Source organism: Leucoraja erinacea, chromosome 12 (genome assembly GCF_028641065.1).
Source record: "Leucoraja erinacea ecotype New England chromosome 12, Leri_hhj_1, whole genome shotgun sequence".
NCBI classification, from domain to species: Eukaryota; Metazoa; Chordata; class Chondrichthyes; order Rajiformes; family Rajidae; genus Leucoraja; species Leucoraja erinaceus.
The window spans coordinates 82,517-100,780 of record NC_073388.1 but is presented as its reverse complement, the minus strand read 5'-3'; the positions used below and the strand labels follow the sequence as shown (position 1 = coordinate 100,780).

Sequence of the window (18,264 nt, the reverse complement as noted above, 5' to 3'; positions counted from 1 at the left end):
TGTGTTCTTAGCACAGGCAAATTTATGTACATATATAGCCCAATCATCCAGAAAAGTGGGATTTCACAAAGTACCACCATGATTCTATGCAACAAAGCTAAACTTGCCTCCAGGCCACATCTGAATAATCTCACTCCCACAGCTCTTGACAGCAGCAGCACAGATGGAGGCACTAAACTATAATATTCTGAGCATTATTGTTGTCATTCTTTGATTTGTTCTGAAAATGGAAGTGAGGAAGATGATCCACAATAATTGTAATCTCATCTTCTTTATAATATTTGGTGCATGTTAAACCATAAAGCCCTTTCTGTAACTCTGACTGTGCCTGGCAGATAAGCTGATACAAGACAGGAAATTGAGCACAGATCACTGACGCACCATGGACATCTCTCATCTGGCCATTCTTTGGTGATGTGTAGTTGATAGAACACACTCCAGGTTGCCCTCTTTATTCCCGCCTTGTGCCAGGGTAATATGCTGTTGACATATTGTGTTCTTCCTTACTACTGGATAAATACCTCAAAGTTCCCCATGTGCACTGGCAGCCGTTCAACTCAGGTCATTAATATTCTACCCCAATACCTATCCATTTAGTGCTTGCTCCTCTATAGTTTCTGAAACTCGCTGTGGAAACAAACCTGCAGAATTTGTACTGTTTATTTCTTGCATCTGAAATGGTTTAGATCTGTTATTTTAATATATTTTTCCTATTAATCTTTCTGGTGTAAACTGAGGAAAAGTGGGAATTAAATATTTCTGAGGTTCCCTTGTGGCTCAATCTGATTTCAGTTATTCTTTCGTTGTTGATACATCATAGAATACTATTTTGATAATATTGTACTTTGTCCTGTATTTTCAATAAAGTTAAACTACTGTATGGGTATAAAATCTAAAGTGATGAATGAAGCCAACAAGCCCAAGATAACAATTAAACCAGGCTGGCATTAAAATGAAGGTCAGACGGACCTGTTCATCGTTCCTGTTTCACCACTGCCGTCCTCCAGCAGATGGTGGTAGTCCCTATTCACTTTCCATTTGTATTTCTCTGATGCTCATAACTGCTGACATCTCCATCAAAGACTAACAGCGATTCCACTTTCTTCTTCATCGTTTTAGCTCATCCTACATCTCAATAATCTATTTTATCATCACCACAGCAGTATTTAATATCAAAGGGTTCATGGTACCACAGCAATTCTGCTTCTGTTTTGATCAAACATTGGCTGCTGTCTGCTGTTGACATTAGTGGAACAACCTTGTGTCAGCTACCTTCTGCTTTCTGTCTTTCCAATCTTATTCACTTTCCCTCTAACTTTCCTACATTCTGTCTAGTTGCTGATTTCCTAACATGGTTTGTCGGCACTGGGCCTGTACTCGCTGGAGTTTAGAAGAATGAGGGGGGACCTCATTGAAATGTACAGAATAGTGAAAGGCTTGGATAGAGTGGATGTGGAGAGGATGTTTCCACCAGTGGGAGTCTAAACTAGAGGTCATAGCCTCAGAATTAAAGGACGTTCTTTTAGGAGCGAGTTGAGGTGGAATTTCTTTAATCGGAGGGTGGTGAATCTGTGGAATTCTTTGCCACACAAGGGTGTGGAGGCCAAGTCAGTGTATATATCTAAAGCAGAGATATATAGATTCTTGATTACTAGAGGTTACGGAGATTACTAGTCAAGTCAGAGTTTTATTGTTATGTGTCCCAGATAGAACAATTAAATTCTTAGGTACACAAAAATGCTGGAGAAACTCAGCGGGTGCAGCAGCATCTATGGAGCGAAGCAAATAGGCGACGTTTTGGGCCGAAACCCTTCTTCAGACTGATTGAAATTCTTACTTGCTGCAGCACAACAGAATATGTAAACATAATGCGGAACAGGAGATAAAAGTTCAGTGTGTCTATATACCATAGACCATATATATACACAATAAATAAACAGATAAAGTGCAATAGGTTGTCATTGTTCAGAGTTTGTTTGATGTCAAGATTAATAGCCTGATGGTTGTGGGGAAGAAGCTGTTCCTGAACCTGGATGTTCCAGATTTCAGGCTCCTGTACCTTCCTCCAGATGGCAGCGGAGATGAGTGTGTGGCCAGGATGGTGTGGGTCTTTAGTGATGTTGGCAGCCTTTTTGAGGCAGCGACTGCGATAGATCCCTTCGATGGTGGGGAGGTCAGAGCCGATGATGGACTGGGCAGTGGTCACAACTTTCTACATTCTTTTCCGCTCCTGGACGTTCAAGTTGCCGAACCCAGGCACGATGCAACCGGTCAGCATGCTCTCTACTGTGCACCTGTAAAAGTTAGAGAGAATCCTCCTTGACATGCCGACTCTCCATAATCTTCTCAGGAAGTAGAGGCGCTGATGTGCCTTCCTTATGATTGCATCAGTGTGCTGGGACCAGGAAAGATCTTCGGAAATATGCACGCCCAAGAATTTGTTGTTCTTGACCCTTTCCACCATCGTCCCATTGATATAAACGGGATTGTGGGTCCCTATCCTACCACTTCCAAAGTCCACAATCAGTTCCTTGGTTTTGAGTTTGTTGCGCTGGCACCATTTGATCAATCGGTTGATCTCACTTCTATACTCTGACTCATCACCATCAGTGATTCATCCCACAACAGTGGTGTCGTCGGCGAACTTGATGATGGAGTTTGCACTATGTCCGGCTATGCAGTCATGAGTATAGAGTGAGTACAGCAGGGGGCTGAGCTGATTGTTATCGAGGCTGACACATTTCCAGCAATATGGACAGATTATGGTCTGGTGGATGAGGAAGTCGGTGATCCAATTGCAGAGGGATGTGCAGAGACCCAGATCGGAGAGCATGGTAACCAGCTTTTTTTAAATTTATTTATTTAAAAAAAAATGTAATCAAAAATATTTATTTAAATATTAAAAAAGTATTTACAATACAATAAAACAAAACACCACCATAATACAAGACAAACAAATATGCTAAGCAACTATATTCCAATCCTTGTCCAGGATACCTTGTCTGGCAAGAAAGTGCATTTATTGCCTGTACAGGTCGACGCTCACACTGACTACCATTAAACAGGTGCCTGAACCGGTTTGATTTGCCAAGCTGCCAAGTGTAGGTGACTGTCATTGTCCTGCTGTGCACATAGTGCCTGATGTTGTCTGTTATAGAATGAATGCAAGGTGGAGGAGAAGCATCTCATCTTCAGACCAACTGTGAAATCATCTTCAGACCATGACATTCAAATATTTGAGCAATAATTTTGGTTGAATCTTTCCATTTTTAAGTTCAGATTTCTATTATGGGCCTTTGATACAGATAGAGAACACATCTTTGATACAGATCTGTGACATTGGCCCCACTTGCTCTTTGGTTATTTTCTCTTTGAGAGTGGAGGAAATTCCCAAACTGATCTTCAGGGCTTATCTGAAGAAGTGTCCTGACCTACTACCTCCCACCAGAAAACCAAAGACCACAAACAAGAACTCAGCATGGTGAACCGGTTCAGGCACCTGTCTGATGGTAGTCAGTGTGAGCGTCGACCTGTACAGGCAATAAATGCACCTTCTTGCCAGACAACCATGCTGAGGTGCAGAGATGTTGGGATAAACTTCACCTTCTCTCCAGAGATACTGCCTGTCCCGCTGAGTTACTTCAGCATATTGTGTCTATCTTCAGTGTAAACCAGCTTCTGCAGTTCCTTCCTACACAAGTTATTTACATCTGACTGTCTTACAACCCATGTGTATGAATATTGATTTCTCTAACTTAAAGTAACCCCTGCATTCCCCCTCTCTCTCTCCATCCCTCCCCCACCCTAGTCACACCAGCTTCTCGTTCTCACCCAGCAAACAATGGCCTGTTTCCTTTATCATTGTTATTTTTTGCATATCTTTCATTCATTTGTTCTATATCTACATCAATGTCAATATCTCTCATTTCCCTTTCCTGTGACTTTCAGTCTGAAGGGTCTCGACCCAAAACGTCACCCATTCCTTCTCTCCAGAGATGTTGCCTGTCCCGCGGAGTTCCAAACTTGATGGCTAACTGAGCTCATCTGCCTGAACATGACCATGCTCTTTATTCCCTGCACTTCCCTCAACAGCTAGGGTGTTGTGTTCATGGATTTTAGTAAGACTCTTGATGGGGTCCCTCATCGTAAACTAATCTAGAAGATTAAGATGTAAAGGATTCACGATGATTGTATGGATTCAGAATTGGCTTATTCATAGAAGACAGATGGTTGTGGCTGGAGATCTGGTTGGTGACCAGTGGAGTTCCATAAAGGTCTATACTGGAACATTGCTGTTTCTGATATTTATAAATCATCTGGACATAAATCTAGATGGATTGGTGAGCACATTTGCTGGTGAAATCAACATGAGAGAAGTTGCAAACAGTGAGGAATGCAGTCTGAAGATATAGTGGGAATAGAGGGATGTGGATCATGTACACACAAATTATATCAGTTTAATTTGGCATCATGTTGGACACATACATTGTGGGCTGAAGGGTCTGTTCCTATGCTGTACTATTCTGTGTTCTATGATCACCTCCTCAAAAAACTCAATCGTTAGTAAGACGTTTGCTATGTCGCTCTTCAAGGGAGATGCTAAATGCATTTCGTTGTCTCTGTACTGTACACTGACAATGACAATTAAAATTTAATCTGAATCTGAATCTGAAGACACAACCGGCATGTACAAAGCTGGGCTGCCTATCTCTAATTAACCCATTCTCTGACAAATGGGAGTAAATTCTATTTCGAAGAATTATTTCCAAGTTTCCCTCACTGCCCTATTGTTCCCTGGATTCTCTCTACTTCCTTTCTCAAATGAACAACATTGGCCATTCGACTGTCCTCCGGGATGTCACCCATGGCTAGATAAGATGCAGAGCCCCCCCGTCATCTCCTCTCTGGCCTCCCTCAATAATAATAATAATAATACATTTTATTTATGGGCGCCTTTCAAGAGTCTCAAGGGCACCTTACAAAAATTTAGCAAGTAGGGGAAAAACATGTAAGCGGAATTAAATAAATAGTAGAGACATGACTAGTACACAAATTAGAGACAGAATTCAATGCAAAACACAATATGAGGCAATGCAAGCACAGATGAAAAGGGAGGGGGACGTGGGGCTAAGGATAGGCAAAGGTGAAGAGATGGGTCTTGAGGCGGAACTGGAAGATAGTGAGGGACACGGAATTGCAGATCAGTTGGGGGAGGGAGTTCCAGAGCCTGGGAGCTGCCCTGGAGAAGGCTCTGTCCCCAAAACTGCGGGCGGCTGCGTTCTGGACCAGTTGGAGTCGGTTGATGTAGGTGGAGCTGATGCCAAGGAGAAGTGAGTTGCAGTAGTCCAGTCGGGAGATGAAGGCATGGATGAGTCTTTCAGCAGCGGGAGGTGTGAGAGAGGGTCTGATTTTGACGATGTTGCGGAGATGAAAGAAGGAGGTTTTAATGACATGGCGGATGTGAGGCTCAAGGGAGAGGGTGGAATCAAAGATCACACCAAGGTTGTGGGCCTGGGGAGATGGGGAGACAGTGGTGCCGTCGATGGTGAGAGCGGGGTTATTGATTTTGCTGAGTGTGGATTTGGAGCCTATGAGGAGGAATTCTGTTTTATCACTGTTGAGTTTGAGGAAGTTATGTTGCATCCAGGTTTTTATAGCTGACAAACAGGAGTTGATATGGGAGGGGGGGGGGGATTTGGTGCCGAGGTAGATCTGGGTGTCATCAGCGTAACAGTGGAAGTCCAGGTTGAAGTGGCGGAGTATATGACCAAGGGGGAGGATGTAGATGATGAAGAGGAGGGGGCCGAGTACGGAGCCTTGGGGAACGCCTTGAGTGACTGTGGCTGTAGCAGAGGTGTGGTTATGGCGAGAGATGAAGTGGGATCTGTTGGAAAGGTAGGAACGGAGCCAGCTGAGTGCAGAGCCTTCAATGCCGAGGTCTTTGAGTCTGGTGAGCAAGATGTTATGGTTCACTGTATCGAAGGCTGCGCTCAGGTCGAGGAGGATGAGGATGTTAAGGGAACCAGTATCAGCAGAGGTGAGGATGTCGTTGAGGACTTTGAGGAGAGCAGTTTCTGTGCTATGGAGGGGGCGAAAGCCAGATTGGAGGGGTTCAAGTAGGTTATACGCAAGGAGGTGGGAATGAAGTTGTGACGCAACGATACGCTCCAGGGTTTTTGAAAGAAAGGGGAGGTTTGAGATTGAGCGATAGTTAATGAGAGAGGAGGGATCAAGACCAAGTTTCTTTAAGATTGGTGAAACAGCAGCAGTTTTGAAAGCGGAGGGGACAATTCCTTGGGACAATGAGGAGTTGAAGAGATTAGTGAGGTAGGGGCAGAGAACGGGGAGGCAGGACTTCAACAGGGGAGTGGGGAGAGGGTCGAGGGAGCAAGTAGTGGGTTTGGAAGAGCTGATGAGTTTGGAGATTTCAGTAGGGAAGAGATTGAATTTTTTTTCGCCTTCTATCACAGTGAAGAATGTGGAGGAGTCACTGTGGTGGATGTTTGTTAAAATGTTTTTGTGTGTTCTGTTGCTTTTTATTTGTGACTGACTTGGCAAATGAAATTCCTTATACGTTGCAAAACATACTTGGCTAATAAAGTATTATTGTGATTGTGTGTTGTTCTATATCCTCTTGTTTTCGCTTTATGCCACCCCTCTGCTGCCTCTTCAATTAAATCAAGGCCAGCCAATCCACTCGCTCTTTATAGCTCCAATGCAGGCATCATCCTGGTGAATCTCGTCTGTAATTACACCTACCCTGTTTTGCAGTGAGCAGGCCTGCACGCCATATCCCTTCCTCTCTAGCGAACCATGTTGCTTCTTACACTGAACTCCAAAGTCGCCGTTAATCAACATTCTTCATCACCCAACCATTTGCTCAATATTTCTGACCCCTATTTGACTTATGCTTTCCATCTTCACCTTTGTCAATCACCTTTACTATCAACACCACCACCACTTTACAAGGTAGACAAAATGCTGGAGACAGTGGGCTGAGGGAGAGCTGAGAAGGGGAGGAGAAAGCAGGGACTACCTGAAATTAGAGAAGTCAATGTTCACTCTTAACCACCACTTTACATGTCATTTGCAAACCTACTAATCATACTTGTTACAATCACAAATAAATTTAACATGTACCATTACTCCATGCATTCCACCACTAATCACCATGTACATCCTATCAACAAACCAATTTTGGATCCAATCGTGCCAGCTTTGCTTTCGACCAGCTACTATGTAGGACCTTTCTCCAATGCCTTATCACAGTCCATTTGGTCAACATCTACTGTCCTGCCTTCATCAATTTGACTTACCCTGAAATAACACAAAGTAGCAAGATAGCATCAACTCAACCCTATGAGAAGTTAGGCTTTGGAAACATGTTTCTGTAGAACAAACTAGTCAAACTGAAAAGGCAAGAATATTTGAAGCAAGGGTTTAAAAAAAAAGTAATTGGTGATCAATTGACATGCGGAAACATTGTGTGTTCATTATTTTATATTATTATACAAGATCTAGTGATGCAGAGTGAACAGAGCAGATCTAATTTGATGGAGACACAAGAGGCTATAGATGCTGGAATCTTGAGCAAAAAGCAGATCACTGAAGGAACTCAGCAGATTAGGCAACATCTGTGGATGGAGCAGACAGATGCCCAAAGACACATGACTGGTAATGTTATCTGTCCATTCCCCTCCATGCTGCCTGACCTGCTGAGTTCCTCCAGGAATCCAATTGTACATTCAATCCCCACAATCTTTATATACACAATTCAAAATATTAGTAATTGGACAGTTATTTGTACATTTACAAATCTATTCCAAAACAGGACAGATGAAATATCTATGCAGCATTAAGTTTGACTGGCGTGAGCTCAGTACAGTAGCTAACAATACATACTGCAAAAGAATCACACCATTCAATTTACTCTGTCGGGTCAAGAATTTACTCACATCATGCCACATAGTCTTAACAAAACTGCAACAGCAAATTATAGCAACAATATATTGTAACATACAAAATCCAGTGCTCATCTGAAAGCATTGCATTGACCTTGGATGGACACAGGCGCTGCCACTATTGTCCAATGATTCTAAATAACTATCTCCAAGAGGCTCGAGAGGTACAAAACCAGTACAGTAACATTTAGCTTCAGTAGCTCAAAACATTTTTAATGACGATGTCTCGTACTTACAACTATCTTGGCCAAATGAAAGAAGCGTTGAACTTGATTTTGATAATCTCAGTACATGCGACAATAAATTATATTCAACTAAATAATAACCTTACAATGCCGTCATTAATTGATTGTGATCATATTGTAATACAATTCAATGTAATCATTCAAGAAGGAAGATCTGCTAAATAGCTAAAATTATGACATGATGGCATTGACTTGTCACAGAAGCTGGAGCAAATCTAATATGGAAAATGAAAGATTATTAGAAGGTGTTTCTGGAAAACGTAATGCAACTAAAACCTAAACAATATACTGGAGAGAAAGCAAAGCTCGGTTGCCTTGGAGGGCTGTGGATATCACAATGCTACCAAGGGGCTAAATATTCAATTCTATCAACTTGAAATGTTTTCTCTAGAATTCAGAAGATTGGTGGGGAAATGGTGAAAACATTTAAGTTTTCAAGAACTAAATGACATTCAGGTCCACCCCAGATTACATGATTCCGTTCCTGCTTGTCACCTGAACTGTTCACAGGTTAGACATGTGGTGATTGGGCTATATATATATTATATATTTTAAACCACAGAAGGTGATCTCAGTCATTCAGAGTTTCCATTAGCAGAAGGTAGGTACCTGTAATCCTGCAGCAATCACACTGGCCACTCAAATGTTCTGTATGTATATGCTGTACAAAAGTTGGAAGCTCATAAGCTGCAAAGAGCTGTGAAGCAACTTGGAGGTATTGACAGCTGCTAACCCTAAAACCACACTCAATAGAGGGCAGATGCTGGAATATGAAGAGTTAAGTAAATAAAAAGTTCTACAGGTAATGGCTTCGATATTCAACAATCAATGTTAAATCAATTGTTAACATTAAATAGAATTGAATGATTATTAAGCCAAGGTAATATAATATATTTCCTTTACTTTCATACTGAATGGTGAAAAAGGCTTGATTAGTCGACAGAAACTTGAAACAAAAACCCAGCCAATCGAGCAGCATCTGTGGAGAGAGAAACCAGTCAACATTTGGCGGCATGGACTCTTCCTCCTAACTGGGGGAGAGGGAAGGGGTCAGTTTACTGTGGATGGGTCAGTTTACTGTGGATGGGTCAGTTTTCCAACAAGAGCTGTGGGGGACGGGGAGGTGTGGGACAAAAGTCTTGACAGGGACAAAAGTCGGACCGGTCTGGTGATCAGGAGCATGAGTACTGACCATCAGCGAGACTTTTTACAGAGACTGGGTGAGAGGGACATCGACATGGTGATGGGAAACGATGGACAGAGTGGCCAGTGGAAGATGCACGTTGTACTCTGGTTTCCAGTGGACCTGACTGTGGCGGTGGAGGAGGTGTTGATGGACAGAGAAGAATGGAAGTGGAGGAGTGAGTGAGACTGAGTGTAAATGTTCCACACAGCCTTCACCCAATCTGGGTTTGGTTTCTTCAGTGTAGAAGAGGCCACATTGTGAACACCAATTGGAAGTGTAAAGGAATTATTACTTCACTTGGAATAATGTTTTTAGTCCCAGACAGCAGGAAGGAAAGAACAAATGTTGCATTTCTTCCAGTTGCATTGGAAGATGGTGAGGGATGGAAAGAAAAGAGCAGACCAAGGAATCACTGAGTGAGTAAGAAATGCAGAAAGGTGAGAAGAAAGGAAGATGTGGCATGGTGAGATCCTGTAAGAAGCCCTATAGGGATAGTTGGAGATATTTACCAGAGATTGCTTAACGTTGCAGCAACAAGCATCAGCAATGAGTGGCCATATGAAGCGTTTCCAGTTTCAACATGGACTCTGAAGAGGGAGGAGAAATAATGATCGTAGAATTGGAAAACACTACCATATCTGGACCACTGATTCTTTCCCAGAGCATGCAATGACCCTTTCTGATTTGTAACCCGACATGCCCTGAAGCCAAAATACCATCACAGGATGAGGGAAGGACAATGCAAAACATGAATATATCTTCAAATCTAACTGCAGCTGCAAACTAGAATGGCTAGGTTCAAACAACAGCAGAAGCAACACCAAGAACTAATCTCAAGGAACATGCAAAAAGTAACTTAAATTTTGGTTTAAATTTGGTGGATAATCTAGATTTTGAATCAGAAAATTCTAAAATTCTGAAAAGGATCATAGCAGCAAAAGCTATATTATGCTGTGATTTAAAGAAAGTGGATGAGGAACTTCCCACAACACAAAGAATTGCACCTACTGTGCCCTCCATAATGTTTGGGACAAAGACCCATCATTTATTTATTTGCCTCTGTACTCCACAATTTGAGATTTGTAATAGACAACATCACATGTGGTTAAAATGCACATTGTCAGATTTTATTAAAGGCCATTTTTATACATATTGGTTTGACCATGTAGAAATTACAGCAGTGTTTATACATAATTCCCCCAGAGCAACAGACAGCCAACCATGTCATCTCAACTCTACCACCCACCAAATGGAGCTCAGGGCCTGGCAGACATTGACGCCAACAGAGACACCAACCTGGCTGCTCAAGGCCTGGCTTGAGATCTAACTATTCCTTTGGTTTACGTTCCATTCATTTCAGAGCACCATAATGTTTGGGACACATGGCTTCATAGGTGTTTGTATTTGCTCAGGTGTGTTTAAATGCTCCTTAATGCAGGTATAAGAGAGCTCTCAGAACCTAGTCTTTCCTCCAGTCTTTCCATCACCTCTGGAAACTTTTATTGCTGTTTATCAACGACGACAAAAGTTGTGCCAATGAAAGTCAAATAAACCATTATGAGACTGAGAAACAAGAATAAAACTGTTAGAGACATCAGCCAAACCTTAGGCTGACCAGAATCAACAAAGCTAAAAAATGGTCAATTCTTGAGTGGCCAAGTCAATCACCTGAACTCAATTGAGCATGCCTTTTATATGCTGAAGAGAGAACTGAGGGGACTAGGCCCCCAAAACATGCATAAGCTAAAGATGGCTACAATACAGGCCCGACAGAGCATCACCAGAGAAGACACCCAGCAACTAGTGATGTCCATGAATCGCAGACTTCAAGCAGTCATTTCATGCAAAGGATATGCAACAAAATAGTAAACATGACTACTTTCATTTACATGACATTGCTGTGTCCCAAACATGATGGTGCCCTGAAATGGGGGGGGGGGGGGAAACACTATGTATAAACACTGCTGTAATTTCTACATGGTGAAACCAAATTGTATAAAAATGGCCTTTATTAAAATCTGACAATGTGCACTTTAATCACATGTGATTTGTTCTATTACAAATGTCAAATTGTGGAGTTCAGAGGCAAATAAATAAATGATGGGTCTTTGTCCCAAACAATATGGAGGGCATTGTGCCTTTCCTTTGCGAAGCTGTAAAACAGAACCAGATAGTCAAGGAAATATAAATACCTAGTTACTAATATTTACCTAGTAGTTACCTTGTGCTTATTTTCTGACTGGTTTACCACATCTTAATGCCCCAGCGATCCTTCCTTTGATTAGTACAACTGAGTTAGATGGAGCTCTAGGGGCTAGCGAAATCTAGGAATATGGGGAGCCATCAGGCACGGGGTACTGATTGTGGATGATCAGCCATGATCACAATGAATGGCGGTGCTGGATCGAAGGGCCAAATGGCCTCCCTCTGCACCTATTTTCTATGTTTCTATCTGCCAAGACGGAAAGCACTATTATTGAACTGTTGTTTTCTAATTTAGGGTTTCTAACATGTGCAATTTAAAGTGACGACAATCCCACAAAGATAAACCATATTCAAGTTTACAAGGAGGTCAAACCTTTATCGTTAACTGCACAAAGCACACGCCTTCCTGTGTGTGCAGGCCTGTGTGTACGTGGAATGGAATCTGCCTACACGTGTGTTTACATGTGTAGTTGCACTTTATCTGTAAGAGTTGGATGAAGGTCATTGCCCCGGTGAGCACATTCAAACTGGACGGCAAAGTCTTCTCTCCTGTGGGTCTTCAGCGAGTGCACAAATCTTCTTTTCCCACAATTTCATTGAACTCGAATGCAGGAACATTCATGCATAAATCTTGAGGCAAGGGTGGAAGAAAAGGCTTCCTTCCTCCAACACACAAATGCCAGGCAGCAGCACAAGCTAGAAACTGTTTGCAGAATATAACTTAGATCGGGAGTTTTCGCAGTTGCTCATACGTAATGAAGAACTGAAGGAAATAGTTAAGTTAAACAATGCAACAATTTGTTAACTCTCTCAGCACATTCAGAGCAAACAAGAGAAACACGTTCCCATACCAACACTCCTTGAGAAATACGTCATACTAAAAAACTGCAGAGGCTGGAAATCTGAAATAAAAACCCAAGAAAATATTAGCAGGATTTAATAGCCCTCGATCCTGTCCCACCATTCAACATAATTATGTCCGATCCATGCTGTCCTCAACATTTCCCCACAACTGCCCAAATATGTCTCCATCTCCATCGTCAATATATTGAATGATTTGGCCTCCACTGCCCTTGAGGAGCCGAGAATTCCAGAGATTCATAACCCACAATCAGAGACAAGACATTTCTACCCACCTCAGTTTGAAATGACCAACCCTGATCCTGTAACTTTGGCCCCTTGTTCCTGACACTCCCACTGGGGGAAACATGTCAACTTTTCCCTTGTCAATCCTCCTTGTGATTTTACTTTGGAGTCACGTGAGTGACTACGTGAAGAACCCGCCAGGACGCATGCGTGTCATATCGCTTCACGCATTGCGAAACGACAGGTGGGGTGGAACCACGTTCCCCCGCAGCGGTAAATTTGAAACCGAGACCGACAGGTAACTGAATTACTCTGCGGTCGTTTTTTGTTTCCCGCGCTGTTTTTTACAGGGGGGGAAACTGGACAAAAATAGAGTCCACAAGGGCTGCGTCTAAAACTGGCTGGGGAGGACCGCGGAGTTGCGGGCAACCAGCAGCAGCTGAAGGCACCAGCATCACCGTGAGTGGGATCAGCTGTGCCCGACTTAGCACCCGCGCTGGCCAGATCAACACCACGACCGGGCGGGAAGACTACACAGATCAGAGCCGTTCATCCTTGGGGAGAAGGCAGGAACGGGGTACTGATTGGGGATGATCACCCATGATCACATTGAATGGCGGTGCTGGCTCGGCCAAATGGCCTACTCCTGCACCTATTATCTATTGTCTAAATTAGGTCACTCCTAATTCTTCTAAACCCCAATGAATACAGACCCAAACTGACCTGCCTCTCGATAAAACAACCCTCTCATCCCAGGAATTGGTCTGGTGAATGGTCTTTGAACTGCCTCAAAACCTACGAGATCCTTTTTTAGGTTAAGTACAAAAAGAGAAAATGCTTCAGTCTGAGCAAGTTAGGTAGTTTAAACAGTGCTGGCAAGTCAATGTTTCAGGTTGATGACATTTTGATGCTGAGGTCAGTGATCTAAAACACTGCATATTTTTCACTCTAGATGCAGCCTGACCTGCTGAGAATTTCCTATATTTCTGTTTTTGTTTCAATAATCGAAAATACTTTAACCATCGGCCACATGCCATTGACTCCAGACCCAGGAACATGTTTAAGGGCTTTTTGTGCAGAGGGGCCAAACAGCATAGGTACAAAGGTCCCTGAAAGAGGTGTCAGAGGTACATGTGGTGGTCAAGAAAGCTTTCAGGAGATTGCCCTTCATCAGTCAGGGGACTGAGTGTAGAATTTGGAATGCTATTTTACAGTTGCACAAGTTGTTGATGAGGATGCATTCGGAATATTTGGAGTATTGCCATAGGAAGAATGTCATTAAGATGGAAAGAGTGCAGAGAACATTTATGAGGATGTTGCCACAACTCTATGGCCTGAGCTAGAGCGAGTGGTTGGGCAGACTACGGTTTTATTACTTGGAGTGCAGGAGGCTTACAGATTCAAGATTCAAGAGAGTTTATTATCATGTGTCCCTGATAGGACAGTGAAATTCTTGCTTTGCTTCAACAGAACAGAACATAGTTGGCATGACTACAGAACAGATCAGTGTGTCCATAGACTGCACAGACTTTTAGCCGGAGTGGGGGAATTAAGAAGCATAGGACAGAGGTTTAAGGTAAGAGGGGAAAGATTTAATAGGAACCTGAAGGGCAATGCTTTTACACAAGGAGTGATGGGTACATGGAACAAGTTGCTAGAGGAAGTAGTTGAGGAAGGTACTATAACAGGATCATGGATAGTAAAAGGTCAGAGGGTCAAATGGGGGCAGGTGACTGGCATAAATGGGACATGTTGGGCAGCATAGACAAGCTGGGCCAAAGGGCATGTCTCCCTCCATGCTGCCTGAATGACTCTATGAAAAGGATACGATGATATTCCAGGGCCCAAGCCGTAACCAGTTTGGCCAGAATCCTTTGTACAGAGCAAAGAAACCTTCCGTTTTCCAGATCTAATGATGAATTTAAAAATAAATTAAATATTGGCCTTCTTCCAAAGACATACAGGTTTGTAAGTTAATTAACTTGGTAAGTGTAAAAATTGTCCCTAATGTGTGTTAGTGTGTGAGGATCGGTGGTCGGCGCAGACCTGGTGGGCCGAAGGGTCTGTTTCCGTGCTGTATCGCTAAACTAAAACAAAACTCTCTTATTTAAAATATTTACTCTAACCCCAATTAGCAGTGGCACAGCAGTAGAATTGTTTTCTTGCATTGTCAGAGATCCAGGTTCAATCCTGACTATGGGTGCTGTCTGACCGAAATTTGTACGTTCTTCTGTGACCGTGTGGGTTTTCTCTGGGTGCTCAGGCTTCCTTCCACATTCCAAAGACATGCACGTTAATTGGGTTCTGTAAATTGTCCCTAGTGTGTAAGTTACAAAACTCGCAGATGATAGAACTAGTGTAAGGGTGACCACTGGTCAGCACAGACTCTATGAACCAAAAGGCCTGTTTCCACATTGTATCTCTAAATTAAATACTGTTAAAATGTTGAGACCTGCTTTGGTTTCTTCCAGGCCAAGTGAATTCTTAGTGACATATTTCAGAGCAATACAAGTCCTTCAGCTCACTGAGTCCACACTTACATCAGTGCCCATTTGTACTCATCCCACTTTATTCTCCCCACATTCCCACCAACTCCTCTAGATTCTCGGCCGGCCAGACCCTCATGCAATGGTCATTACCTGATATGAGCAACATGCAAGGCTCATGTTGATAACTCTCTCCACCTTTACCTGCACAAGACCATCCAGGGTCCCTTTATAATCCACCTGGCTCCCCAAAGCCACGCTCTGGTTCATCTTGCGAGTGCGTACTACATCAACGGGATTGGATGCCAAGGCACCAGCCAAACCACAGGTGAAGCTCGAGCTGGAACAGCAACAAGTATCAACATGGCCAAGGTATGAACATTAGGACTCTTGAAGTCTCTTCTACTATTCCTTGAGATCGTGACTGAACTGTGACTGTCTCAGTCACTCCACACTATTTTAGAATAATCATGCAAGCAAATTCACAAACGACCATAGAAGTCCGAGCCGCATGACGCACAAAGAGGCTCTTCAGTCCACCGCATCCTTGTTGCCTGTTGCACCAACTTATACCAATCCCATTTATCCACATCAGGGTCTCTGCCACCAGCACCCCTTCAGATCTAAACCTCCTCCCTTGCACCTTAAACCCATGACTTCTGGCTTGAGATTAACCTCACCATGAGAAAGAAATTCTGACAATCCCACTCGCAACTCCCTGGATAACTCATCCCTTCCCACCCCCTCCTGAGGTACCTTCCCCTACAACCGCAGAAGATGCAACACCTGTCCCTTTACCTCCTCCCTCGACTCTGTCCAGGGACACCGACAGTCCTTTCAGGTTAGGCAGAGATTCACTTGCACCTCCTCTAACCTCATCGACTGTATCGGTTGTTTAAGATGTGAACTCTTATACATCAGCGACCAAACGTAGGCTGGGCCATCGTTTAGCTGAACACCATCGCTCAGCCCGCCTGAACCAACCTGATCCCCCGGTTGCTGGACACTTTAATTCTCCCACACTGACCTTACTGTCCTAGGTCACCTCCATCGTTAGAGTGAGGCTAAACGCAAATTGGAGCAACAGCAACTCATATTTTGCTTAGGCAGCTTATAGCCCAGTGGTATTAACATTGATTTCTCTAACTTCGGGTAGCCCCGGCATTCCTTCTCTCTCCGTCCCTCCACCACCCAAGTCGCATGAGCTTCTCGTTTTCACCCAACAAACAGCGAACAATGGCCTGTTTCCTTTATCATCATTACTTTTTTGCAGATCTTTCATTCATTGTTCTTTATCTCTCTACATGTCTACATCTCTCATCCTCTATATCTCTTGTTTCCCTTATCCCTAACCTGTCTGAAGAAGAGTCTCGACCCGAAACGACACCCATTCCTTCGCTCCACAGATGCTGCCTGACCAGCTGAGTTACTCCAGCACTCTGTGAAACGTCACCTATCCATGTTCTCCACAGATGCTGTCTGATTTGCGAGCGGTGCGAGGGGGGAAGTGAATATGGAGGTCAAAGTGCTGTTTATGAATGTGCGAAGTATAAGGAATAAAGTGGACGAGCTTGAGGCTCAGTTAGAAACTGGCAAGTATGATGCTGTGTGAATTAATGAGACATGGCTGCAAGAGGGCCAGGGCTGGGAATATTCAAGGGGATACCTCTTATCGAAAAGACAGGCAGAGGGGGTGGAGTTGCCCTGTTGGTGAGGAATTAAATTCAGTCCCTTGCAATGGGTGACATTGAAGCAGGAGATGTGGAGTCAGTATGGATAGAACTAAGGAATTGTAAGGGTCTTGGTGAGACCACACCAGGAGTATTGCGTACAGTTTTGGTCTCCTAATCTGAGGAAAGACATTCTTGCCATAGAGGGAATACAGAGAAGGTTCACCAGACCGATTCCTGGGATGGCAGGACTTTCATATGAAGAAAGACTGGATAGACTCGGCTTGTACACGCTAGAATTTAGAAGATTGAGGGGGGATCTTATAGAAACTTACAAAATTCTTAAGGGGTTGGACAGGCTAGATGCAGGAAGATTATTCCCGATGTCGGGGAAGTCCAGAACTAGGGGTCACTGTTTAAGGATAATCTCTGTTAGGACCAATATGAGAAAATCATTTTTTACACAGAGAGTGGTGAATCTCTGGAATTCTCTGCCACAGAAGGTAGTTGAGGCCAGTTCATTGGCTATATTTAAGAGGGAGTTAGATGTGGCCCTTGTGGCTAAAGGGATCAGGGGTATGGAGAGAAGGCAGGGATGGGATACTGAGTTGGATGATCAGCCATGATCATATTGAATGCCGGTGCAGGCTCAAAGGGCCGAATAGCCTCCTGCTGCACCTATTTTCTATGTCTATGTCTATGTCTAAGGGTAAAAAGAGCCCAATGGGACTAATCTACAGGCCCCCAAACAGTAGCCTGGACATAGGGCGCAAGTTGAATCAGGAGTTTAAATTGGCATGTAGTAAAAGTAATGCTGTGGTTGTTATGGGAGATTTCAACATGCAGGTAGACTGGGAAAATCAGGTTGGTACTGGACCCCAAGAAAGGGACTTTGTAGAGTTGATGGATTGTTAAAGCAGCTTGCATTGGAGCCTACCAGGGAGAAGGCAATTCTGGATTTAGTGTTATGTAATGAACCGGATTTGATAAAGGACCTCGAGGTTAATGAGCCATTAGGAGGCAGTGACCATAACATGGTCAGGTTTAATATACAATTGGAGAGGGAGAAGGGTAGATCGGGGGTGTCAGTGCTGCAATTGAATAAAGGGACTAGGGGGCCATGAAGGCAGAGCTGGCCAAAGTTGACTGGAAAGATACACTAGCAGGGATGACAGTGGAACAACAATGGCAGGTATTTCAAGGAATAATACAGAAGGTGCAGGATCAGTTCATTCCTAGGAGGAAGAAAGATTCCAAAGGGAGAAAGGGACGACCATGGCTGACAAGGGACATCAGGGACAGTACGAAGAAGTACAACGTAGCAAAGATGAGCGGGAAGCAAGAGGATTGGGTAATGTTTGAAGAACAACACAAGATAACCAAAAAGACAATACAGGGAAGAAAAGATGGGGTATGTAGGTAAGC

At 43.4% G+C, this 18,264-nt stretch overlaps 1 protein-coding gene across 11 annotated transcripts in view; it reads right to left on the bottom strand.

The window, feature by feature from the left end:
* Positions 1-1,612: 1,612 nt before the first annotated feature.
* Positions 1,613-18,264, bottom strand: part of slc25a14 (solute carrier family 25 member 14) — a 57,281-nt gene continuing 40,629 nt past the window's right edge. For 2 of the 11 annotated variants that reach the window (XM_055643410.1, XM_055643417.1), the window contains exons 7-10: positions 15,374-15,509; positions 14,512-14,592; positions 13,407-13,488; positions 12,402-12,499 (exon numbers count right to left, since the gene is read on the bottom strand). In XM_055643410.1, coding sequence (XP_055499385.1) covers positions 12,417-12,499; positions 13,407-13,488; positions 14,512-14,592; positions 15,374-15,509 — 382 coding nt within the window. In that variant the 3' untranslated portion in view covers positions 12,402-12,416. Of the gene's footprint in view, positions 12,361-12,401; positions 12,500-13,406; positions 13,489-14,511; positions 14,593-15,373; positions 15,510-18,264 lie in introns of those variants that run through there. The other 9 variants (XM_055643413.1, XR_008724300.1, XR_008724298.1 and 6 more) reach the window with 9 other exon arrangements.